Here is a 26,987-nt window from a genome sequence, read left to right as displayed (position 1 = left end):
AACCATGCACGCAGCGCATGTACAGTCAACTTGAGAGAATCATTAAAGTCGAATGTGCAAAAAATGTAGGTTTACGAAAAAGATAATATTAAGAGAACTTATAGCGATAAGATTAGGCAATGTTGCTAATAAATATAATGGGACTAAGGAGGCTTGAAACTGCTACAGAACACATTGACTTCCATACTTGAAAAATTATTAAATATAAGTAGGTAGAGGCACTTGACAGACAAAAATTCGACTCATTGGAAAATTCAGAAAATGTAGTTGTTCATTTAAACAGTACGAGGCAAGTTATTCAATTAATGTTTCAACCAAAATTTCGAGTCACATCTTAAACAGTTTCTTTAGAGTTATCAGTTAATAGTGAATACCTACTCCTGACAAAGAAATAAAACTTTCCCGGGGATTCTTTCGTTTTCGAGTCATCATTATAAAAATCCACTGCAATTGTACCAATTTACCAGAGAAATCGTCACACAGCATAGGATTACAAATTGCGATACAAAAATGCAGAGTAAGTACATAAATTTCGAAATATCAACACACTAGTGAGAATAAACTAACTGAAAATTATATTCACAGAACGCAACGTACTCATACTGATGTTGCTATTTCTACTCATATGCAATTCGTTCGTCACAATGAACATAAATATCGCTATAGTTTCAATGGTAGGAAAATCAAACACCGAAGGAGAAACCATAGATCAAGTAGCGATTTGCCCCAACCAATCGTTCTTCCTGAGAGATTTTTCAGTAACTGACGAACCATCGTTTTCGAATACTCAACAAGTAAATAAAATTCAAAGTATTGACCCAAGCAATGAAGTTAATCTATCGACTAATCAAGCTCGTTTCCAGAGTAATGTATTTGATTGGTCAGAATCTGAACAAAACATCGTACTATCGGGCTATTATTGGTTGAATTATTTTTCAATTTTACCCGGTGGAGTTCTCGCACATAAATACGGATCGAAAATAGTAGCAGGCTATGCGCAGGTTATTGCTTCGGCAATGTCGTCATTGATTCCGATTGTGACAGTTTATGGCCCACTCCAAGTGGCTTGGCTTAGAGCAATTCAAGGAGTTTTATCTGTAAGTGATATAATAAACCTATGGAATGGCTTAGAACGCAACGTTATCAACTCATTACCTCCGATTTAGCTGAAATTTGGATCCAGCACCAAATTTTCAGCTGTCAAAGTTGATTACATACAGCGGTTTCTGGAGCGATTCCAGTGAGCTGGAGAAAAACTAACTTCTATTGGAGGCTCCAGATCGTCTCGAAAATGGTGGCAATCGATTCGGGAGGTCAACTTCAGTATCCAAAACAAATCTCACAAGGGAACCTCTTATTTGAACGGGACCGCGATTTTTGGAAAGAGCATAGTCTAAAACCCCCAAAAACAAATTTTCAGCTGGCCAAGTTCATTTTTCGATTTTTGGCGAATTTTTGAAAATTCAAAATTGACCGTTTTTGGCGATTTATGCCTTTTTTTAAAAATACGTACTTGATCAGTAAAAATGGTCAAAATAAGTCCCACAACTAATAAAAATTACCCAAATCCAAATTTCACAATTTCCAGCCATTCTGGAGCCTCCGGCGCGATTTTTCAATTTCTCCAGAATTTTGAATTTGATCGAGAAGGCGTGAATATGATGTTGGGCAGCTAAAAATCGAGTTGTATATTTCACTCGACCTGTTTAACGAGTTTATCCACATTTGAGCCGATTTTGAGAGTGACACCTCAAAAGTGGCTTTTTGACCACCTTTTTTCAAAATTAAAAAATCCAAAAAATCAAAAGTTTCCCGTTATGTGTGGAAACTTTTGAAATTCACGCAAATCGCTGTATTTTGTCCAAAACTAACCCTCCAAATCCAACTATCACAATTTCCAGCCATTCTGGAGCCTCCAGCGCGATTTTTCAATTTCTCCAGAATTTTGAATTTGCTCCAGATGGCTTGAATATGCAGTTGGGCAGCTAAAAATCGAGTTGTGTATTATACTCGACCTGTTTAACGAGTTCATTTTTATTTGAGCCGATTTTGGGAGTGACACCTCAAGAGTGGTTTTTTGACCAGCTTTTTTCAAAATTAAAAAATCCAAAAAATCAAAAGTTTCCCGTTTGTGAGGAAATTTTTGAAATTTGTGCGAATCGCTGTATTTCTTCAAGAACTACCCTCTGGAGCCCAAATTCTATCATTTCCAGCCGTTTTGGAGCGAGAGTGACACCTCAAAAAACCACTCTTGAGTGTCACTCTCAAAATCGGCTCAAATGTGGATAAACTCGTTAAACAGGTCGAGTGTAATATAGAACTCGATTTTTAGCTGCCCAACTTCATATTCATGCCTTCTGGAGCAAATTCAAAATTTTGGAGAAATTGAAAATCGCGCTGGAGGCTCCAGAATGACTGGAAATTGTGAAATTTGGATTTGGGTAATCAATATTAGTTGTGAGACTTATTTTGACCATTTTTACTGATTAAATACGTACTTTAAAAAAAAAAACATAAATCGCCAAAAACAGTCAATTATGAATTTTCAAAAATTCGCCAAAAATCGAAAAATGAACTTGGGCAGCTGAAAATTTGTTTTTGGGGGTTTTAGACTATGCTCTTTCCAAAAATTGCGGTCCCGTTCAAATCGGAGGGTGACACCTCAAGACTTGTCAGATTTCTATCTTGTGGTTTACAATTTTTTTTTCTATATGAAAACCTTGCCAATAAAATGGGCTATTTCAGCCACTTTCAAAAATTCGCCACATTCCAAAAAATCAACTACAGCAGCTGAAAATTGGCTTCTGATTGTGAGGTGTGGGTGACATGAAAATTTCATATTTCAGTTTATGGCTGTGCCAGCTGCATTGTACACCATAGTTGGGAAATGGATCCCACCGCAAGAAAGAAGTAAATTTATAGCCGCTTTTTATGGTTGGTAAATTTTAGAATACTTTCATAACTAAGCTTAAAGAAAAACTGAAACTACATTGTAGCACTAGAACACGCACATAGTAATACGAGTACTAAATGTAAGATAACTTCACACTCACACAGGTGGTTCAGTAGTTGGTATGACCGCCGGTAACTTTATATTTGGATACACTGCCCATTACATGAACTGGACATACGTTTTTCATCTGACTACAGTTTGTGGAATAATTTGGAGTATATTTTGGTACATTTTTGTTCACGATTCACCAGATCTACACCCCACCATAACAGCAGAAGAAAAACAATACATTGAAAGTTGCCTAAAAGAAGCTACATCCAAAACAAAAGTACGCGATCATCTGCGCGCGCATATACCACAATAAAATAAATCAGTATACGCATGCGCGAACTGTGTCTGCGGCCTGCGCGCGCTCATGTTTCACTCATTCTTCTTGTTTAATAGACTATAATTCCTTGGAAAAGTATCCTGTTCAGTGCACCCGTCGTTGCCAGTATATTATCCATGAATGCAACATTGTGGGTTTGTGTGATGCTGATAACATATATTCCAGTGTATCTTAAACATACCTATGGATTGAATTCGAATGAAGTATTAAACTTTTATAACAGTTTTTCACATCAACTAGAAACTAAGTATTTGCATAAACTTTTTAAAAGTTAGGTAGGTACCTATCTAATTTTTGACAAATTTTCAATCTACAGATCGGAATAATTTCAAGCGTACCTAACGTAGTAGTTGGTATTTCAGTATTTGGATTTGCTTATTGTGTGGATTTAATCCTAAAAAAGAATTTACTCCATATCACTGCCACGAGAAAACTTTGCACTTTATTAGGCAGGTACCTTACTTCAATATAAAAATTCATGAATAATTGTGCAAATTGATTGAAACATCCACTTCATCCCTCATTACCAAATACAGGTGCTGCATTCGCGTCCATTCCCATAATAATTATCGCATTTACCAAATGCAACTTGACGCTGGTCATTGTTTGCCTACTGATTCATTACATTGCAAGAATTTCACTCGCATTTGGAGCTCCATTAAGTATGATTGACATGAGTCCTGAGTTCTGCGGTATGTAAGCCACTCAAAAAGTAAGGATTTGCCCATATTTTAATGTCGCCAGAATTATTTTCAATTTCGTGTCACGTTTTGTAGGAATTATTGAAGGATTATCGGGAACATCATCTTCTATTCAAGCATTTCTGTTCACTTGGGCGGTGAATTACTTCACTGCAAGCTTGGTAAGTATCGCACTAATTTTTCGACAAAAATATTCAAGACTCATCGAGGCAGAGATGATTAAAATGGTTGTACCTTCGCAATTACAGGCCTTCGAGGAACTGTGGAAAATGGTATTCTTATATTCAACAATGTATTTGGTTGTGGCTAGCGTGCTGTTCTTGATTTTTGGCACTTCTGAGGTTCAAGCCTGGAATTATAGAGGTCGAAGTGAACAGCGTAAATCTGAGGATGTAAAAAATGTGAAATCTGAGGTGACTTCGTGACATTTTTGTGAATTTACCCAAACTTACTGAATATAAATTTTAAACATCAGTGTGATAGATTTCATGGAATGAAATTAATAGAATTTGAATACAAGTTAAAATTACGAAAATAGATATTAATAAAATTATAAAGGGGTCTCATCCCTATAAATATGCACTATGCAGAGTATAGCATATTCGAGAAAAAAGAGTCAAAGTCTAATTGGTAGAAGATGAAATCAAAAATATGTATCTCACGACACGTTGAGGAACGCAAGTTGATCAGAAAGTCCAAAAAAATTGGAAATCCACGACTCCTTAAAACGTCGAAATCTTACTTTTGAACATTGAAGTCACAATCACCTCGCCGTCCCCAAATTCCCTAAAGGACCATTTTTCAATTCGTAATTCCATTCTGGACCCATTTCAGCTACTTTCCAGCCCAGTTTCTGAATAATCCAGTGAGTTTTGTAAAAAAAAAAAACCATTTCTGGCAATCAACTCGCTGTTCCAACCCCCCCCCCCCAAGGGTGTCTAACAAAATCTGAAAACTAAAAAAAAGGACCTTGGAAGGCCTTTTGGAAGGACATAATTATTTAAAATTAAAAATGCACCTACTGAACCCCCCCATTCATTTTTACAAAATTGCCAAAAAAGAAACAAAAAAATTAATAATATTATTCAAAATAGAGCTGATAAATTTCTTGTCTAATGGCTACCAAATCCAAAAAACGAAATTTCGTACTTTTTTCGTATTTTTTTCATAATATTTTGTCACGTCTCACGCACCCTCGCTTACTTACATCAAAATTGAGTAAGGGAAACTATACTTTGATGAAAAATTTTAATATCAGGGATGGTACTCAAATTTTTCTCAAAAAAATAACGTTAGTAACCGAAAAGTAATCAAAAAAGTGACTAAAAAGATTTTTAATGTAATAAAAAGGAGGTGAGCAAAAACTTTCCACACAAAACATTACATTTTATTTTCAGAGGTGTGACGAAATGATGCGAGGTGGGAGATGGAGAGGGAGTAAGACTGAGGCATTCTTCCAATTTTTCTCGCTAGATTTTCCCAATTTTTTACTCCAAACTCCCCCCCCCACCAAGATTTTTTCCAACCAATTGGCCAGATGTGGTTCGGACCATTTTTAAAAAAAGGAAGTTGGAAACAAAACTGTCGAACAAAAAATTTATTTGAATTTTTCATTGATTGACGGAATCGAACGGGCTGGAGGAAAGTAATGCAGTAGTTCCTCAATAAAGTGTACCGAAGCACAAGATTTATTCATTTGCGCGGAAATAAAAAAAATGATAATCTATCAACATTTTTTATATTAGATAAGAAGTGTAGCAACCAGTTGTTTATTTGAGCGGAAACAAAAAAAAATTACAATTATATCAATATTTTATGCTAGATATGAAGTGTAGGATTGTTTCCATCAAACGCAAAAAACTTGTCATCTCTTCTCACGACAGTTTTTAATAAAATAGTTCTTCGAAATGTGGTTAAAATATTGGTGAAATTTTGCTGAGTGGCTTATTTTTTGGTAAATGCTCCTCAGACATTCGGATACAACTGCTCGATGGACAGTAAAGGTAAATAAATTTTGTCACATCAACTAACACATAAGTATTTTGTTAAATATTGAAAAATTGGGAAAATGTATGTAATTGTTCATTCGACGCAAGTTATACTTACAAGAATGTTTCAACCAAAATTCCATCTTTAACAGCTTATTGAGTTGTCCCTTACTAGTGTAAGTATACTCCCAGCAAGACACTAACACTTTCCGGGGATTCTTTCGCTATCGAATCATCATTAGAAAATTCCACAATTGTACATATTTGCCAGATAAATCATCACACAGCATAGGATTAGACACAAATAACCATACAAAAATGCTGAGTAAGTACCTACTCTATACAAATCAGAATTTCAAAATACCTATACTGACTAGTGAGAATAAACTACTTGGAAACCATATTCACAGAACGTAACGTACTCCTACTGATGCTGCTGTTTCTACTCGTATGCAATTCATTCGTCACACTGAATATAAATATCGCAATAGTTTCAATGGTAGGAAAATCAAACACCGAGACAGAAACCATAGATCAGGTAGTGATTTGCCCCAACCAATCATTCTTCCTGAGAGATTTTTCAATAACTGATGAACCATCGTTTTCGAATACTCAACAAGTACTCGTAAGTAAAATTCAAAGTATTGACCCAAGCAATGAAGTTATCTATCGATTAATCAAGCTCGTTTCCAGAGTGAAGTATTTGATTGGTCAGAATCTGAACAAAACGTCGTACTATCGGGCTACTATTGGTTGAATTATTTTTCAATTTTACCCGGTGGAGTTCTCGCACATAAATACGGATCGAAAATAGTGGCAGGCTATGCGCAGCTTATTGCTTCTTCAATGTCGTCATTGATTCCGATTGTGACAGTTTATGGTCCACTAAAAGTTGCTTGGCTTAGAGCAATTCAAGGAGTTTTATCAGTAAGTGATACTTGTCAACTCATCACCTCCGATTTAGCTGAAATTTAGCTCACTGAAAGTTCATGTCATCCCCTCTCCCTCACCCTAGAACTAAATGTTCAGAAGTTGAAGTTGATTATGGCGCTTTCTGGAGCGATTCCAGATGTGCTTGAGAAAAATCAACGTCTGCTGAAGGCTCCAGAACGTTTCAAAAATGGTCGCAATCGATACGGGAGGTCGACTTCAGTATTCAAAGCGAATTTCAGATTTCTATCTCGTGGTTTACCATTTTTATGAAAACTTTTTCAGAAAATAAAGGATTTCAGCCATTTTCAAAAATTCGCAGAATATCGAAAAATCAACTTTGGCAGCTGAAAATTGGATTCTGATTGTGAGGTGTGGGGGACATGAAAATTTCAGTCAAATTAGTTGACAAGGTTCCCTTCTTATAAGTGAAAATGTGTTTCAGTTTATGGCTGTGCCAGCTGCATTGTACACAATAGTCGGGAAATGGATCCCACCGCAAGAACGAAGTAAATTCATGGCTGCTTTTTATGGTCAGTAAAAAAAATAAGACATTGCTTTCATTCTTAAAATTTTTTTAAAAAATTGAAAAACTATACAGAACACCCAAATTGTAATACTAAGATTGTTAATTTCACACAGGTGGTTCAGTGGTTGGCATGACCGCCGGTAACTTTGTATTTGGATACACTGCGCATTACATGAGCTGGACATACGTTTTTCATTTGACTACAGTTTGTGGAATAATTTGGAGTATATTTTGGTACACGTTGGTTCACGATTCACCAGATCAACACCCCACCATAACAGCAGAAGAAAAACAATACATTGAAAGTTGCCTAAAAGAATCGACATCCAAAACAAAAGTACGCAATCATCTGCGCGCGCATTTGCCATACCTATCATATTAAAATGAATCAGTACGCATGCGTTAACTGTGTCTCCGGCCTGCGCGCGCTCATGTTTATCTCATTCTCGTTGTTTAACAGACTAGAATTCCTTGGACAAGTATTTTGTTCAGTGTACCAGTAATCGTCAGTATATTGTCAATGAATGCAACGGTGTGGGTTTGTGTGATGCTGATAACATATGTTCCAGTGTATCTTAAACACATCTATGGATTGAATTCGAATGAAGTAATAACCTTTTATTAGAGTTTTTCACGTTAACTAAAAACTATTTCCATAAATATTTTAAAAATAGGTACCTAGTGGTCCGGCATACGACATATGGAGTAATTGCACCCTCTCTCGATCCTTCGGGACGACTACTTTCTCAAAGAAGAAACATTTTAAGGCAAATTTGCCAAAAAAAAAAAATGTTGGGGCTCTACTAACAAAATATTTTCTCATTTTTTCCTCAAATTTGAATTTTCAAAAATTCTCTAAAAATCGAAAAATGAATTCCAGAGCATGAAAAAATTCACCACCAACCCAAATTTCAAGTGATAAAGTGCATTTTTGGATTTTTGGTGAATTTTTGAAAATCAAATTTACCTATTAGTCAAAAATGAGAAAAAATCAAAATTTTATAAAATTAACCAGGAAAGCTGAAATTTGGTATATACCCTATTTTCGACTCGGCAAGTAGATTGGAAAAGGTTTCAACCCGTTTTGAACAGTTCTGGAGCCTCCAGCAGATTTTTTAAACCTGAAATTTCCATAAATGAAGTTGGAAATCAGAAATTTACGCTACACTCCCACTTACACAAGCTATTAAGTCGACTGATGGTGAGTTTAAGTCACTCTGGAGCCTCCGGCAACTTTTTGAAAATTCCTGGAGCCTCCAGTACATTTTTGAACCCTGAAATTTCCACAAAATTTCATCAAATGGAGTTGAAAATCCGAAATAAATATTTTTTAGAGTCAATTCTGGCATAACAACGCTATTTGATGAAATTTTGTGGAAATTTCAAGTTTCAAAAATCTGCTGGAGACTTCAAAACTGCTCAAAAAAGTTTGAAACCGTTTCCAATCTATATGGAAGGTCAAAAATATGATATATGCGAAATTTCTGGTCTCTAAGTCAATTTTGTGAAATTTTGATTTTTTCCCCTCATTTTTGGCTTGAATTTGACTTTCAAAGATTCACAAAAAAATCGAAAAATTCACTTTAACACTTGAAATTGTGGGTGGTGATGAATTTTTGCATGCAGCTTTGAAAAGATAAAAGTAGTAGTTTGATAGAGTTTTATGCTAAGAAAGACCTAAAACCCAATGTTTCAACCAGCAAGATATCTACACGTAATATATACAGTTCTTCAGAGACTCCTGACTATCTTACTGACTCTATCTTTCACTATAATGTTAATTTACACCACGAATACGATAAAAAGGTTCTTTACACGAAATAAATGATTCCACCATTCAATACTACACGATTTATTAGTATTTAAAGGTAACAATCAATTTAGATAACTTTGTATAAAGAAATAACATATTTTATACGCGAATTCGCAAATAATTAACAAAGTACAATATTAACCGATATAATCACGATGTTTGACAAAATTAAAACGTTCCTAGTTCTTGCTAACAACATACTAGACCGAGCCAACATTAACCAACCTTCATTACAACAAGTTCCCCTACCTATCATAGGTACCTATTCTATCCCCTTATCTAGGTTATTCGTGGTACTTCGCCTACTTACGGTTATGGTACATGTTTTATTCCAAGGAATAATCGTGAGGATTATTCCTTGTACTAAAGGCCATATATACTATGACATATGCCCCAATTCGTGGACCCATGAGGTACGCGACCCCTCGAGTCCCCGAGCTGGGGCACGGATTCTAGTCTTATATATGGACTGGAATGACATATCATTCCCCACTGCCCCACCGTGCTCATTGGTCGGACGAGACCAAATGATCAGTTTTTCTCCAGGCAATGAAGAATGATTGACTCAGTCATCAATTGAGTAATCAGATGTGAATGTAGTCTGATATTAAACCCTTCCGCACCAGATTTCTCCGGTACGTCGGCGAGTTATATTCAGCAACAGACACACCGGACATTCTCATCTCGTGAGATCAATTCATTATAATGTAACAATTTCTAATAAACAAAATAATATCAATCAAAATTTGACCATACACCCTAGGCGAGACATGACATGTATCAGTAGATTTGAAATATAAATAGTAAGTAAACCTCATCGAACATATTCAGATTTATATAGCATTTTTATAACCAATTATCAGTACCATTTTTCAAAATATTTTAAGCTATGCAACCCCGGTAGGTAATTTTGAAAGTGTTTAGATTAATTTCAATTTGGCTCAATCTATCTCATATAACATTTTTCTATTTCCGATTATGAATCATTAATGGGAATTTGACAAAGAAGGGAGGATAGAAAAAAGATTTACAAAAAGAAATACTTGTACAACACATAAAAATAAAAAAATCGTAATACGGGTTCCATGAATACATCAACTCCTTCTTTGGATCAAAATCAATTACAATCGTGAATTTCTTGTCACTTTTCAGTATTATTTTTACCTTTATCATACGCATATCTGCATTAATCATGTAATATTTCCCAAAAAAAAATTTTCATATTTTTGTAAAAAAAGAAAAAATCAAGTGAAAAAAAAATAACCTCTACAATGTCTTTGACATAAAAAAAATATGACATAAATATACAACATAAATGGGCAAAAATAATACAAGGAGAAGTTCATATTCTCCCCTTCTGTTTATCGTCGTCGATGAGTACTCCATACAACTAGGTAGTACCGTGACCGTTTCCGAACCTCAGCGAACTGCTTACGATGAGTTCGCGCACGTTGTAACAAACCTCTTCGTGAAATGAATCACATGTACCTGTTAGTTTAATATGGATCGCAAAGCGTCCGATGATTAATAATACATATATCATGGAGTCCGCATCTCCAAGTAATAAACAGAATTTGATAAATGATAAACAACTCGAAAATATACCAATTCGTGAATTCACGTTTTGACCTATCTAAGCGGAGATTTTAATTGTGACAAAACAATGCCGGTAGTAAATTTAGATGAGGTATCAAAGAGAGAGAATGCAATTATCGTAAAATAAATGAAAAACCTTTTAAATCAAATTAAATCTACATCCAACGTCAAACGAACAATCAAAATCAAAAGAAAAAAAAATAATTCGAACCCACCATCTCTTTCGCACCACATCTACTTTTTATATGATCAACTAGGTAGTTAGTTTGTCAGACAGTACCGGACTTCGTACCTCGCTGTGAGTAAGTGATAACATATCGTGTTGATAACATAATAACTTTTCACGTAATTGTTTCTTGATTAATTCGATATCTTACTCACAGCTTTCATCTCAGTGCCTCATACTTACTCATTGGTGTTCGGGAGGCTGTCCGTCGTCATCCGTTTCTTTACCTACGTACGTGTGGTCAAATATACGTCGTAGTCGCTGGAGCAGCTCCCGAAACACCGCTGATGGATATCGAGGTGCGTTGGACTCTAACCGCACCATCCGATTCGCTGTAGCAGCTTGAACTGGCTGAGTTATGAAATGGTATTCAAACCCATCCAATTGCAGCGTCGATGTCCAATTTTCGCCTAACACTGAGAGAACTTGTGCACGAGCGTTAGGAATGTTATGGTAAGTAATAATCGGTAGTACATATAACGACGCTACACCACGATCGTACAGTAAGCGGATTAAATTTTCAAATTGCTCGCGAAATACCTGTTGAGGAGTACCAAGCCACGCATCCGTATTCCCAATTGATAATAGGATACGAGATGGAAGCTCTCTGTACTGCGTCAACGTTTGTATCAGGTTGGCTACCGTCGCGTCATACTGATAAAAGTCCGAATTCATATCTGGCGCAAACGGTCGATTATTCGTAGCGTACACCACGATGCCGTATATGTAGCCGTCCCCTACGAGCAATATATTATGTATGAACAGAGTCATCCTTAATACACGATGTTCTATTCTGCCAGCCAGTACCAAGTCGTTCGGATGCGGACCAAGCGGAACAAATGGTAATAGAGCTCTAGTGTTCGATTGAAATCTATTGAAAAATATTCTATATTCCGTGTTATATCTATCTGTAAAGCCAGACCATGAATAACAGTACAGTGAAACTATCCGATTTACACGTGGATCACGAATTCCAGCGTGTCCCCTTCTAATAGCATTTCCATCACGTCGTAAATGGTGGTGTAAAATTGTTCGATGAAAATTGCCAGAGCCATAGAAAGGCGGCGCTGGCATGGCTGCAATTTGTTCATGTGATACTATCGGATGATTGTTAACTGTTACTGTATTTGTTGCAGATCCTTGAGATACCATTACCGAACAATTCGACGAAGTTATCTGACCATTACTAAAGTTTTCTGGTACGCTTTCATTATTACCAATCGAACCGCTCAATGTTGGCATACGGTACGGCGGCGGTGGAAGATTAAAGGAAGTTGTTACTACTACGTTAATCGATGACTGCGATGTGTTTTCCGAACTACTGCAACTTTGCACAGCATTCGTACTCACAGCGTTCAAATTTACTCTATTCGTCACATCGGAATGCGATGAAATCGTTACCGGTACGTATATGTTACTGCCACCATTACTTACACCTAGGTTCAACGGCTGTGCCTCGGCTGTCTCTACCTGTAACAATCGTCGTAAGTTTTCTTCCTGTTGAAGATGATGGAACGTACATCGTTCTTCAGTCGGCGTAACCACTGGTGTTTTAGTGATTTGGTCCGACGTTCTTTTTAGAGATAAATTTAGTCCCGAAGTCGTAGCAACAGCCGAGGATGCAACAGCCCTTGAAATATTATCATAATTTTTAGCCATCGCCTGATCACGAGTCTGTAATAATTCACACATCTTCATCAGATTTTGATTTTCCTCAGACAGCGCACTAAGAGACTCTAAAAGAGACGAAATTTGCTCGGTTCGTGATTTCGTTAAGCCTTCGTTTACTTCTTTTTCATGACGTACCTGTTCTCGTAGGCTTTCTACCTCGAATCTTAACTTACGCTTTTCATTCAAACAATCATTTAATTCCGTTGAGTTATTCACACCACTTTCAACTGTCTTTGTATAAATAGGTACGTCGGTTACCTCAGTGAATTTTAACATACGTTCGCACGATTTTACTTTACAGGTGCTGTTCTGAGACTTCCACTGGGCTAAAAAACATTCTGGATGAAATGTGTGCAGGCAATGCGAAATGGACATAAACGTAGGCTGCGATTTTGTCTTTAAATCCACCGGCGGCTCGGCTAGATTTCCACCGCATACCGAGCAGCAGATGACAGTGACCGGTGCCATTATCAACCTATCGTGAGTTCAAATTACATGTTTTTATTGTTTTATTCGTTTATTTAACTCATCGTTTAAGAGTACTAACGACGATCGATTATTTGTAATGTAATTGGTAGTTGTTTATTCCAAGTAACGTTGGTTCGTAATCGATCGTCGACTATTCACACCACCGTCTACGTTCAGATAAAAAGGACAAAATAAATACCTTTCAAAATTCTAAGATGTTCAACAATGCAAACACTACAATCAATGCGAATTCGCTATAAATCACACTGCTCAAGACACGAATTCGTACTCAAAACTCCAGCTAAATCACTCAAGACCACTAATACCAAATAATACTTGAAATGAAACATCCACTTCGAACGCATACGATAACAATAATGATTTGGAATGGTGAAAGCGAAATAACTCGATGGCCAAAGTGGCTGTTATCTTTTTACGGCCGGAACAGTATGGCGTACGGTGTATTGTTCGAATAGTATCTGGCCGATGTAATTTTACAGCATTAAACTGGCTTCAATTTCACCACACTCCCACTTCTCGATACTATCTCTCAACCTATCACTCGCATCTTCTCACTCGATATCTCTTACGTGAAACACGTTGAAAAATGAATAGTTTACTCAGGTGAAATAAAAAATGCTTCTAATCGTTATAAAATTCATAAACAGTATGCATATGATATCATAGCTAAACCCAAAAAATTATCTTTGCATTCTATAACGTTCAAAATTCCCATTTATCAATTACGTCTAACTTACACTTGAATAAAGATCGAATTTTTCTTTGAGTATTATCAAACTATAACTAATCACACCCGAAGCTTTACCAAACTAGACACTTTACAATGTTAATCGAATCAATATGGAAATAAGATCTTTGTTTCCTTAATCTTTTCGAAATTTAATTTTACCATCTTGTTTAACTTCATACATTTATTTGTTGGAAAGTAAAATATCATTCAACTAATGAGTATCGAGTATTTTTAATCGTATGAATTTTATACCAGTTACATGTATTGACGCAAAGAAAAAAAAATTATAACTTTAATATGCATTACGTGAATCAAACTTTGATCGTACGACTGTATTTGGTTTATAAATTAGTCCCATGCTAACATAGCATCGAATGGCAACTAATCAAAAAAAAATAATAAATCTAAATCAAACTAATTTCTAACTAATTTAACACGGCTTTCGAGATGTTTTTACGTTTGATCTTTCACTTTAATCGTACCAATATGGGAATAAAATTTTGGATTCGGCAATTGATCGGAAATCTATCTGCGTCATTCTTCGTTGATCTAAAAGCTTTTTCGAATTTTTCACCTCTGGTAACATGTATCGCATCTGTAGCATGGGTGTCAAAAAATCACGATTAAAGCCGAAATTTCGTCGTTGGTCGTTAAAAACAGCTGGTCTGGATTGATGCTCGAGTAATGCCATCGAAGAATTTTTCCAAAACATAAAGCGTTGTTGACGATACCATCTATCCAGAATCAAAAGGTCGGTGTTGTGCGAATTGTTAGCCGTTTCCATATACACTCGTCTATTTGCACTAGTACTCGTTCGCACTGTAATAATTTCTCCGAACATATCTACGGCGTCGGTGTCTTTGATCACCACCGGACTCTGTTCACTTCTGGCTTTGATTTGAAATGTCATATCGCCGACGTATTCCTCAAAGCTTGTATGTCGATGATTTGGGTTGATTTTCGAGAAGTTGGTGACTACGAAATCGGTCCAACTGTCCGGTGGTGACCATTGTCTATCCGTGTAGACCACCGAATTCACTGACTGCATTTCATCTTCAACCAGTGTGTCTCCATTTGAACTCCACACCTCACCAAAGGTAGTACCAGTACCGTCGCTTACACTTGACATCGCACCTTCAGTACTCGGATTCCAAACTTCACCAAAGGTGTTACCGGTATGGTCGCTCCAACTCGCCATCGAACTTTCACTAATTTCCATCACTCCACAATAGTTCATTTTTACTTTATTAATCCTAATCGTATTCAAATAAGAAAATTACACTTGAATATCACACAATTACTCAATAATAAACGCAAACACAACGAACAATGTGATCGAACGCTACTGAATCTGACTATCTACGCAAAACGTGTGTGTATATGAGGGTGAAGAGTGAGGTGGAAGATTCGAATTTTTACCCTGTTGAACAGCTGTTCATACGAGTTTGAGGCAGATGAGGTGCTAAGCTATAGACAAACTAACAGTGGATGTGGTGATTGTGATTTCTTATCAATGTTTGAGTTTAGAAATCGTTCGACTTTTCTTTAACTGATTTAAGTACAGAAGATGTTCTAACTTTGCTCTCTTCCATTCTATCGTCTTTTCACATATCATCTTTTCTCTAGTCCACACAAAAGGTGTATCTATACGCGGGAATTGTTGTTCCATCGAAATTTCCCTATTCAAAAACCGAATCATTTTCATTTTAACGTCTAGCGATAAATTTTCATCCTTACGAATCATTTTTCTGATTGTAATCATCAAAGCAAATTTAAATCTTGGTACATACATCGCGTAGTATTCCTTGTAAAATTCTCTCGCATTGAAATTTGACAATGTAGATAAATCGTTCAAATGTAATTTTAAACGATCGTTGATGGAATTACCGGTGGTGTGAATAGGTATCATTAATTTTACATCCCTAACTCTATTGAAACCTCTTTTACGTGTTTTTAATTTACTAGCTTGTATGTCAAAGTCTAATAATTTGATATGTTTTGCAGTTTCAAGATTACATGAATAATTGTTCGAAGTACCCGGCGACGTAATGGGACCATTGCTACAATGTAACAACTCCCGACGAAGACCAGGTAAATTCTCATCTAAATATTCATGTCTTCCATCATCTGCTATATCTTTTACAAACTGCCACATGTCAGGCTGTATTTCTCGATACCATCGAGAAATTCGTTCGTTATTTTTATAATTTATTGTGACGTAAATTGTCTCATTGTTATGACCTAACGATGGTATATGTTTTTGTAATTTTTTGTTAATTTTAACTTTGTTCAACTCCATTTTTCTTAGATGGGTTACGTGAATCCACTCTTTTGGTGATAAAAAAAATAAAAAATTGATCAAAAAAAATCAAAATCGTGAAATACAGAAGCGTGCCCCAAATGAATTTATGATCGAACCTGCAACAAACAAGCAAACAAACAATGCTTGTTTTATCGAAATGTACTGATTTTGGAAACAAAAAAAAATTCATTCTAAAATTATTAATTTTGATTTCTACAGTCGCTAATGAGCATTAATCTACGCTCTCCCAATCAATATCTTCATCGTCGGTTTGTTCAGGGGAATGTTGATCAGAGTTATTATCAACGTCAGTATCCGTATTCGTATCATTTTCGTTGGAGTTATCTTGATTTTGTTTAGTAATTTTGGGTGGCCTTCCTCGACCTCTTTTTGGCACCGTAGTTGTTAGTGGTGCATCAGTTTTGGGTTTTGGAGGGCGACCTCGACTACGCTTAACCTGATTTGTAGAACTTGCCCCTGATGAGTCATCATTAATTTGAACTGAAGTGTCTGTGTTATTTTGTTCTAGAGAGTCGCGTAATGCTTGCCTTCTAGCTGCTCTTTCATCTCTAGCATCTTTCATTTGTTGTATAACTTCATCTACAGCATTCTCGTCAATGGTAAGTTCAACATTGTCATCATTTTCAAATTCGTTAGCATTAGTATTAGCTGTTAAAAAGTCACGTATTTTTTCTTCTAACGTTCTCTTATCTAACTGTGAGATGAGACAAGGATCGGTCTTTAATTCCTCAAGTTGTTCAGCCGATGCAAATAAAGTTATTTGTCGAATGTTCGAAATTGTTGTATAATTTTGTTCATGAGTATGCATCAGCATGTAACTGTTAAAGCTGGTTTTTTTAATAACGTTATACGGTCCTGAACGTTTTGTGTATAATTTCCCCGAAGTACCTCTATCGAAGCTTGACTGTCTGTGTTCATTCAATAAAACTAGATCGCCAGGCTCCAATGGAGTAGGATCAGCGTGAGCTTTATTGAATAAATACTCATCATGCATACGTTTTTCCAAACGTTTCGCTCGAATGTAATTTTCAATTGCTTGTTGTCTAGACATATCTTCAATTTTGATACTCATTTTTTCTTGAGTGTAAACTGACTTTTTAGCCAAATTGTCAGCAATAATGTTCGTATAATCAGTTTTCCTTGCATAAACGTGTAAAATTTCGCATTGTTCAAACTGTTTTTTAAGTTTCAAAATTTTCTCAAATAACGCTTTATGATGAACAATCTTTTTTCGACTATTTTTCCAACCTTTCGCGATCCAGCTGGCTATGTTTACGTTAATTGCATTAACTAGGTATTGTGAATCAGTATAAATCCTAACTTTTTTTATTCCATTAAAAAGTAAAATTTCCATCGCGAATATTACCACTACTATTTCAGCCAAATTATTCGAATTTGCGAAATCAGGATGATTTATACGTTCAGACACATTTTTTGTAGTTGTTAACGAGAAACAAATTCCAATACCGCAAATAGCATCAGCCGAACCCTTTTTGGAGCAGGCTCCATCCGCGGTGACTCGCACATATCCATCTGGTTCGTGAACTAATTCATCGTGTAAAAACTTAACTTGCAATAACTCAGAAGATGACACTGATTTTTGTTGCATGACATCAGCTTTTGCCAGCGTTTCTTTTAATGCCTTCCAAAAGTTGAACTTCGATTCTCCCTGTGGAATTTTTAGTAATAATACATCGTCAACTCCCCAAGCTTCGTAAGGTTTATAGCCAAAAGATGTCGGTGTGTTATTTAATTCTATCTCAATTTCTTTGATATACCTATGCCAACCGTAATGAGATCTATACACATCGAAATTTGTGTTTAATTTTAATCTTAACTTATCACCAATAATACGCATTGTTCGTTCGACCATATTTGACTGAGGATTATAAGCAGTCGTGTGACCCGCTTTAATTCCATGACTCTGTAGTAAAATATGCCATGGGTCAGATGTAAATTGGCTACCATTGTCAGTTATTATTTTGTTAATTTTAACGTTGTATTTTTTAATAATTTCAATAACTTCTTCCATAGCTTTATTAACGTGGCTTTGTTTTATGTTAGGTAAAGTTCTTATCCAAGTTCGTGAAGTAAAAACGTCTTTGATAACTAACAAGTATTTTGGCTTGCCCCTTTCGTTTGCTACTGGACCGAAAATATCTACGCATAGAACATCACCAATGGAAAATGCTTCGGTTTGTGCATATTCTAATCTTTTATGCATTGCATAGTTTTTATTAATTTTACATACGATACATATGTTGCTTAATTCACGAATATACTTTATGTGATTAGGTCGAAAATACATGCGTCGAAAAATGAGCTCCATTTTAGCAGTACCTACGTGTCCATAAACGGAATGTAAGTATGTTACTGTATCTGCAAATAAAACTGCCGGTAGAACCGGTACTTTCGAACCATCTTTGTGCTTTTTGTATAAAATTTTGTGCCCCCGTACGTCATCTTCTAAACAATAATTTTTCTTTTTCGTATTCTGTACATTTTGTAAATGTTTATTGTTTGCAGGTACGACCATTTTCGAGACCTTCTATAATATCCATACAGAGTGGATCTTGAATCTGAAAGGCACTTATATTATCCAAATTCTGCAAAAGTTCGGGTATTTGATTTTCAATAAATTCAACCACTAATGTAGGCAAGTTTGTTATAGGGAATCCTATCCTACCAATAGTGAGTTCGGGAGCCTGAATCTCGTAAAGCTTTTTAGTACCCATTGCCAAATCGTATTTTAAATCAAAACAATTCAATTGTGTAATCCACGATGCAGCTTTTCAATGAGTGAGCATCAATTTACGAAATTGATTAACAATTGGTAATAAGTTTGATCGTATGTGTACAACTTTGCCGTGTAACCAAATTTGTAATTTTTTAATAATTTTAACTAATGCGAGCATTTCTCTGTCGTACATCGTATAATTCTTTTGATGATCCTTCATTGAAATGCTTGTGTACATGATGACTTGCGGTTTGTCATCAACATAGTGAAACAAACAAGAGTTCATTGCATCGTCCGTTACTAAGGTATCTAGATGTAACTCTAGATCATCGTTTGGTGGATGCAATACGAAATCTTTTTTGTATTCTCGCATTAAAATTTCAAAAGCTTTTTCTTGATCAGGCCCCCACTCCATATCTTCGCTATCACCTTTCATAGCATCGTAGATTGGGCGAAGAATCTGTTGGTAACAAGAAATAAACCTACCGTAGAGACCCGTGAGACCTACTAGGCGTAAACCATCCTTTTTCTTTTTTAATTTAAATATACCAGTTTTTTTATTGGTATGTTTTTCCACAAAAGCATCGATTTTCTTCATTTTATCGATGTGTTTAGCGATTTCATCTTTTTTAATAACGAAACCTAAATGATTAATTTTTTCTACAAAAAATACGCATTTATCGGGATTTAATGTTAAACCAAATTCTTTTATTCGATCTAAAACTTTGAATAACCTATCCCTGCATTCTTCAAAACTATCTCCCCAAATTTTCACGTCATCTACGTATTTGCTAACTCCGTCTTGATCTTCAATTACTTCATTAATCATATTAACAAATTCCCCACTTGAAATTTTGGTTCCAAAAGGCAAAACATTAAATTCGTAGACTTGACCATCGTATTGGAAAGCAGTATATTTTTTCGATGATTCTGTCAGAGCAATCTGCCAGAATCCGGCTGTGAAATCGAGAACGCAGAAGACTTTTCCAACCACACCCTCGAAAATATCACTATCCATTGTTGGAGCTTCAGTCAAAACGCTCATTAAAAATGAATTTAATTCCCAAGCATCCAAACATAAGCGAATTTCACCACTGCTTTTTACTACAGGAGCTAACGTGTTGATATACGTGGAATTTGAAGGTCGAATGAGTTTTAATTTCAACATCTTTTTTATTGCTTTGCGAAGAGCCTTACGAAGATGACGTGAAGGTCTAAATTTTTCACCATGCCATTGTTTTTCGTGTTCGCCATTTTTAGTATTAAACCGAAATTGTACTTCACGACCTTTGCATAAACCGGGAAAATAAGACATAAGCATTTTGTAACGTTCTTCAAAAGTTTCGAAAGTTTTATCAGCAATATCTTGAGTAGTTCGTCCCTCAATGACTGCTTGGTCGCAGTAACGCCTAAAATTTTTCAATCCTACCTCGGGACCTCTATCTTCGATAATATCCTCATCAGGATCAGGAGCTTTTCCAGAATATTTCAGAGTTTTGTGGATAACCTCGTGAACGTATTTTTCTGGGATTTGAACCCTGAATAAAGGCATTGTAAAATCAAAGTCTTTCGGGTCTACGTACGGTAGTACTTGAGTTTTTATTTTATTTCTACCCTGAATATACGCAGCTTTAGCGGGTACTGTCGAATGAATTTTTAATTTATTCATTGTAGCTCTACCTATGATTAACGCGTGTTCGTTAGACTCAACTACGAAGAAAAGGAGTTGAAATTTCATTTCGCCAAATTTCAATTCTATCTGAACTATCCTTTTCATGCTACTTAATAACGAACCATCCGCCAATTTTAACACTACAGGTCGTAACAATCCTAGGTATCGTACTGTCTCTTTCCCATACTTGTGTGTCAAATCTTCGAGCGTAAATTTCGAAATTACATTAGGAATAGCACCACTATCTAGTTGCGCAAGTATATTATGCTCTCCTACTCCTAACTTTACTACGCACGTAGGTACTAAGTTGATTTGTTCAGTAGACATATAATCAATTAAGTTGCGTTGAATTTTTATATCGTTTGCCGCAGAATTATCGTTCGGATCGACTATAAGTGTATTCAGTAACGGATATGTGGTTTCATCTTCATATTCAGAATCCAAATCAGATTCGTAGAAACCATCATCGTCAGAATCGTTAGCGTATAAACGTACAGGTATTTCATCGTTAACTGTGTCATTGTTCGAGTCAGTGTTAGGGTGGGACGGGTCAATTGTAACATTTTTTACAGGCAATTGAACAGGATTTGGGGGGGTATCAGACGTGGTTGTGTTAGTAACCGGTTGTTTGACGTCTGAGGCATCTTCGATAGTTGGTGGGGGATCGGAGTTCGGATTTTTAACCGAATGATTCCTATATTTCAAATTCCATTTATGATCATTAGGCATTTTTACTAAATCACCCTTTCTTTCTGGTTTTGTTCGGGGAATACTCGTATATAACTTGTGAATACGTAATTCTTCTAGCATAATAGGCCATAATTCTTTTAACGATTGTTTTGAAGGCGAGTATCTACGTTTTTCTTCCAAAATTGTAAATTTCTTATTTAATGGTATTACGTGGTTTTTATCATCAATAGCTGCACGCGGATACGTAATTCCCTTTTTACTCGTGCCTTTTTCGCATTTGATGTAACTTAACGCAGGAGCTTTCCAGTATCGAATACGTTTATCCATCATTAATTTTCCAAACATTTGCCTATAAGCTATGTATCGAGACAAGGGAACACCTTTTTCTTTAGCTAGTGTAGGTTTGACAATTGGAAAAATCATAACAATTTCAGTCGCTCCTTTTTTACAAAATAAATCGACAATTTTTACAAGATCTTCAAAAATTACGTCATATGGCCTATTTGAATGATTCATTTCGACTTGACCACAAGAAATAATAAATTTAGTTTTGGTAAACTCCAATTCTTTGGTACGCCTATATAATTCAGACATGGAAATTTGATTATCAATATACGCAGGTAATGGACCTGTAGGATTTTTTTCGTTCATTTTTATTAAATAAATAACTCCATCACCCACCAGCTCATACTCATCGAAAGGACTTAAATCGAGAGCTAATGAGCCGCCAGAAGTCGCTCTCGTGAGCTTCCGCCGACCTAGTTTCCCGCACCTCCTTCGCCATTCTCCTCCTCTTCTTCCTCTTCCTCATCCTCCTGATCACTTTCATCCTTGTTGAAACCTAACGCTTTCATAGGCAACGTGTCGTGACCAGTTTGTGCACGAAGCATTTTAGCATATTCCCTAACCAATTTCGCTATTTGATCAGGGTTCATATTGCTATCTTTATTTTGAGACGATCCAGAAGAATTACCAGAATTTGGTTTAGGTTCAGGTTTAGGGGGAGATTTGGGTTTTCGTTCGTAAGGAGGTTCAAAATTAAGGGGTTGTGGTCCTATTGTGATAGGTGCTAAACGAGTGGGATCTTCTTGAATCGTTTGAATATTCGCTAATACCGCCAAGAATTGGGCCTTGTCATGTATAACAGCACGAAGTCTCGTCCTATAAGGTTCAGGTGCCTTTTCTGCCATATCGCTCATAACTGCATTAGGGACTGCCCATTCTACGTGACTTAACGTTTCCAACCATTGTTTGTAAAATTGCGCAAATATACGCGCATTTGCAAAGTGTTTACAACGTAAGTTAAAATAATCTTTCGCCTCGTTTTGGCATTTTTTATCCCAACATTGTATGAAGAATGACTCTTTTAACTCCTCAAAACTATCATATAAACCTACGTCCAATTTCCACGCTTTTATACCTTCAATTTTATCACTAATACAACCGCGAAACGTAGCGCATAAATGGCTGTCAGGAATATTTAGATCTTTTACGTGATTTTCGAATTCTTTTACGAAATAATGTGGATGAAAACGGTTCGACGCATTATAACGAATACCACTATTTTTCATAGTCTCAGCATCAATTTTTACGCGATAATTTGACGAGTCACCTGAGCCTCCGCCATTACCACCTCTTTGTTTCCACCTTTTCAGATCTAAAACGTCTTTACCTGTGGCTGTCATAAACGCAGCAATGGTCTTAGCATGTTCCGCCTGTTTCTCTCTATGTTTCGTAAAATTTGTATCTAACGTCTGCACTTTCGGTTCAATTTCCTCTTTAAACGTGCCAAATTCACTTTTGAGATCCTCATGTGCGTTATGCTGATTGTTCAGATCAGTCTCATGTGTCCCTAATCTCACCTCCAATTGTTTTTTATACGTTTCACGTTTCTCTTCATCCTCTTTGTACGTTTCGTCGATAAATTTTTTGACTTTTTTCTCAGTAGAGTTCGCTTGCTTTTTTACTTGACCGATAACTATATCCTGATCTTCCGTTTTCTTTCTTAATTCTTTATTTTCAGCCTCATAGTACGTAAGCAACGAATTACTCCATTTTGCAAGATCTTCTAACTCAATACCTTCTTCCTCTACTGGCTTGGGTTTAAGACGTTTCGGTCTACCACCTGTATCAGCCTCCTCCGCATTCTGATTACCTTCTCCGTTATACTCATCATCAAACATGTCGTAAGATTCAGTTTTCAAATCACGAAGATTTCGAAAATATTCTGACCTAACGTCTCTACTTTGAGATAAATATTCAGTCACTCTTTTTGATGACTTCGGGGGTGTCTCAGTTTGGTCAACTGGAGGTGAAAATATTTTAATTGATTTAGAAATTTTGAGAGATCGTAATATTCAAGTAATAAATAAAATTCTAGCCAAGCTAAGAGAACCAAGGGTGAAAAACTAGGGTATCGTATAAATACAAACAACAAAAGCAGTACGAGTTGAACAAGAACGAGAAAATCAACGGTGAACAAAACTGTACAGACTCGTGAACAGGCGGCAACGATGTACGTGAAAAAATAAGTACACCAACGAATTAAAATGTTCATGTATAACGATAGAGATAGCAACGTGGCACGAATTTGACCTTGGACACAACTAACACTATCCTACTAAGCTCATAAACAAGTTCAACAATGCACAATTTTTCAGGCCATAAACCTGAACCAAATTGGAAAAATATGAATAATTCCACCAATTTTGATCCGATTTTCTTGATCCAAAAACGAGAATAAATAATTTCTAAAAATCTAACTAGCTAATAGGAACGTACCTATTTTACTAGTAATACATAATCTAACACGTTTTTGACCAAGTAAACGAATTCGAGCATACTTGTATCAAAAACGAACACATAAAATACAAAATTTATACATAAATAAATAAAATATGATACTTTATTTACACGTTTACCAGTATCTTACTCTGGGGTGGAGTTCTTCTCGTATTTTGAGGTCCTCTGGATCGCGAAAAGAACTCAGATTCGTGGTACTAAGTAACACTCGCGAAAAACGACTCAAAAAACACGCGATTGGGCGCCAAATGAAAAGATAAAAGTAGTAGTTTGATAGAGTTTTATGCTAAGAAAGACCTAAAACCCAATGTTTCAACCAGCAAGATATCTACACGTAATATATACAGTTCTTCAGAGACTCCTGACTATCTTACTGACTCTATCTTTCACTATAATGTTAATTTACACCACGAATACGATAAAAAGGTTCTTTACACGAAATAAATGATTCCACCATTCAATACTACACGATTTATTAGTATTTAAAGGTAACAATCAATTTAGATAACTTTGTATAAAGAAATAACATATTTTATACGCGAATTCGCAAATAATTAACAAAGTACAATATTAACCGATATAATCACGATGTTTGACAAAATTAAAACGTTCCTAGTTCTTGCTAACAACATACTAGACCGAGCCAACATTAACCAACCTTCATTACAACAAGTTCCCCTACCTATCATAGGTACCTATTCTATCCCCTTATCTAGGTTATTCGTGGTACTTCGCCTACTTACGGTTATGGTACATGTTTTATTCCAAGGAATAATCGTGAGGATTATTCCTTGTACTAAAGGCCATATATACTATGACAGCTTCGATCTAGCTTTGTTCAGTTCAAAAAATGTTGGGCAAGTCCTATGTTGAAAAGCAAAATTTGCAATTTCGGCTGACCAGGACTAACTAGTTTGCTTCAAACTGTTCCTTAGAATTTCCCCTTCAATAAAAAAGTTGTCTCAGAGAATCAAGAGAAGAGGTGAAATTACTCCATGTCCATATAGGATATCATATGCCGGACTATAATTTTTGACGATTTTTCAATGTACAGATAGGAATAATTTCAAGCGTACCAAATGTAGTAGTGGGCATATCAGTACTTGGATTGGCGTATTGTGTTGATTTAACACTAAAAAAGAACTTACTCAGTATCACTGCCACGAGAAAAATTTGCACTTTACTAGGCAGGTATCTCACTTCAATATCAAAATCCATGATTAATTCCGCAAATTGATTAAAATACGTACTTCATTTCTCACTACGAAAACACAGGTGCTACATTCGCTTCCATTCCCATAATAATTATCGCATTTACCAAATGTAACCTGACACTGGTCATTGTTTGCCTTCTAATTCATTACATTACAAGAATTTTACTCCCATTTGGAGCTCCATTGAGCATGATAGACATGAGTCCTGAGTTCTGCGGTAAGTAAGCCACAAGAAGTAATGAGATTTGCAAATACAGGGGTGCCCAAAAGTCAGTTTACGCCATCAAAAATCACATATCATTCAAGAACTGAGCCTCCTAAAGAAAAAATAATGACATTGACCGGATAGGAAATTTTATCCTCTACATTTTTCTTCATGGTCATTTTTCTCTAGGATGCGCCGTTCGCCGGGAAAATCAATTATTATGTCAAAAAACGTGAATTAAAAAAAAAAAAAATGAAAAAAATTGGGGGAAAAAATTTAAAATTAATTCAGCACTTAATTTCAGCTATTTTTAACATGATTCCCATAATTTGATGACATATATAAAATATGATCTTTTCAAAAAAACACGTGAATTTTTTTTATACAAAAACGCCAGACCCTTTAGAGAGGGGAGGGGGGGAGGGTGCTACCAAAATCAAATTTTGTAAAAATAAAAAAAAATCGAGTGATATGTCAAAATGTAGGTTTTTTGGGTCGAGAAACACTAATCTGAGTTTTTTTCCCTCAGACCCCTCGGGGGAGTGCTGAATTAATTTTAAATTTTTTCCCCCAATTTTTTTCATTTTTTTTTTTTTTTTAAATTCACGTTTTTTGACATAATAGTTGATTTTCCCGGCGAACGGTGCATCCTAAAGAAAAATGACAATAAAAAAAATTGTAGAGGATGAAATTTCCTATCAGACCAATGTCATTAGTTTTTCTTTAGGAGGCTTAGTTCTTGAATTATATGTGATTTTTGATGGCGTAAACTGACTTTTGGGCACCCCGTTACTTTAATTTCGCTAGAATTATTTTCAATTTCATGTTACACGTTATAGGAATTATTGAAGGATTATCAGGAACATCATCTTCGGTTCAAACGTTTCTGTTTACTTGGGCGGTGAATTACTTCACTTCAAACTTGGTAAGTATCTCGCTCATTTTTCTTCCAAAACATTCTGACTCATCGAGGCAGAGATTAATTAAAACTGTTGTACCTTTATAGGGCTTCGAGGAACTGTGGAAAATGGTATTCTTATATTCAACAATGTATCTGGTTGTGGCCAGTCTGCTGTTTCTGATTTTTGGAACTTCAGAGGTTCAAGACTGGAATTATAGAGGTCGAAGTGAACAGCGTAAATGTGAGGATGTAAAAATGGCAAATCTGAGATGACTTCGTAACATTTTTGTGAATTTACTCGAAGCTACTCAATATAAAATTTTAACCGAATTTTCTCAGCATTTATAAGAGTCTGACTCTGAATGGTTTTTTCAGATATTTCAAAAAACACTTATTGGAGATAAAATCATGGAGGGGAGGAGGATAGGG

At 35.9% G+C, this 26,987-nt stretch overlaps 2 protein-coding genes across 4 annotated transcripts; both read left to right on the top strand.

Annotated features, from left to right (window-relative positions):
* The first annotated feature begins 284 nt into the window (after nucleotides 1–284).
* LOC135847927 (sodium-dependent phosphate transport protein 3-like) lies at nucleotides 285–26,888 on the top strand. 3 transcript variants are annotated; one of them, XM_065367667.1, is made up of 11 exons: nucleotides 5,851–6,045; nucleotides 6,206–6,355; nucleotides 6,441–6,655; nucleotides 6,724–6,957; nucleotides 7,406–7,493; nucleotides 7,603–7,826; nucleotides 7,950–8,096; nucleotides 25,293–25,421; nucleotides 25,510–25,669; nucleotides 26,497–26,582; nucleotides 26,664–26,888. In XM_065367667.1, exons 2-11 carry the CDS (start codon nucleotides 6,349–6,351, stop codon nucleotides 26,829–26,831), a joined length of 1,458 nt encoding a protein of 485 aa, XP_065223739.1. In that variant the 5' UTR covers nucleotides 5,851–6,045; nucleotides 6,206–6,348; the 3' UTR covers nucleotides 26,832–26,888. The 3 variants fall into 3 exon arrangements, with proteins under 3 accessions (XP_065223740.1, XP_065223739.1, XP_065223738.1); XM_065367666.1 differs by having other exon boundaries at nucleotides 6,183–6,355; XM_065367668.1 differs by lacking the exons at nucleotides 5,851–6,045; nucleotides 6,206–6,355; nucleotides 6,441–6,655; ... (2 more) ...; nucleotides 7,603–7,826; nucleotides 7,950–8,096 and adding exons at nucleotides 285–517; nucleotides 586–794; nucleotides 864–1,097; ... (1 more) ...; nucleotides 3,058–3,281; nucleotides 3,398–3,544.
* On the top strand, nucleotides 3,835–4,501 carry LOC135847930 (uncharacterized transporter slc-17.2-like). The gene is made up of 3 exons (XM_065367672.1): nucleotides 3,835–4,033; nucleotides 4,118–4,203; nucleotides 4,291–4,501. The coding sequence occupies exons 1-3, from the start codon at nucleotides 4,006–4,008 to the stop codon at nucleotides 4,465–4,467; spliced, it is 291 nt and encodes a 96-aa protein (XP_065223744.1). The 5' UTR covers nucleotides 3,835–4,005; the 3' UTR covers nucleotides 4,468–4,501.
* Nucleotides 26,889–26,987: the final 99 nt, after the last annotated feature.

The sequence above is a fragment of the Planococcus citri genome, chromosome 5 (assembly GCF_950023065.1).
Source record: "Planococcus citri chromosome 5, ihPlaCitr1.1, whole genome shotgun sequence".
NCBI lineage: Eukaryota > Metazoa > Arthropoda > Insecta > Hemiptera > Pseudococcidae > Planococcus > Planococcus citri.
This window is presented reverse-complemented; position numbering and strand designations above follow the sequence as displayed.

Coding starts and splice junctions, on each gene's coding strand:
- LOC135847930 (XM_065367672.1), top strand. CDS start 4,006: ATGATTGACATGAGTCCTGAGTTCTGCG. Junction 4,034..4,117: donor CATGAGTCCTGAGTTCTGCG/GTATGTAAGCCA, acceptor CACGTTTTGTAG/GAATTATTGAAGGATTATCG. Junction 4,204..4,290: donor ATTACTTCACTGCAAGCTTG/GTAAGTATCGCA, acceptor TCGCAATTACAG/GCCTTCGAGGAACTGTGGAA.
- LOC135847927 (XM_065367667.1), top strand. Junction 7,494..7,602: donor ATTCATGGCTGCTTTTTATG/GTCAGTAAAAAA, acceptor AATTTCACACAG/GTGGTTCAGTGGTTGGCATG. Junction 8,097..25,292: donor ATGGATTGAATTCGAATGAA/GTAATAACCTTT, acceptor TTCAATGTACAG/ATAGGAATAATTTCAAGCGT.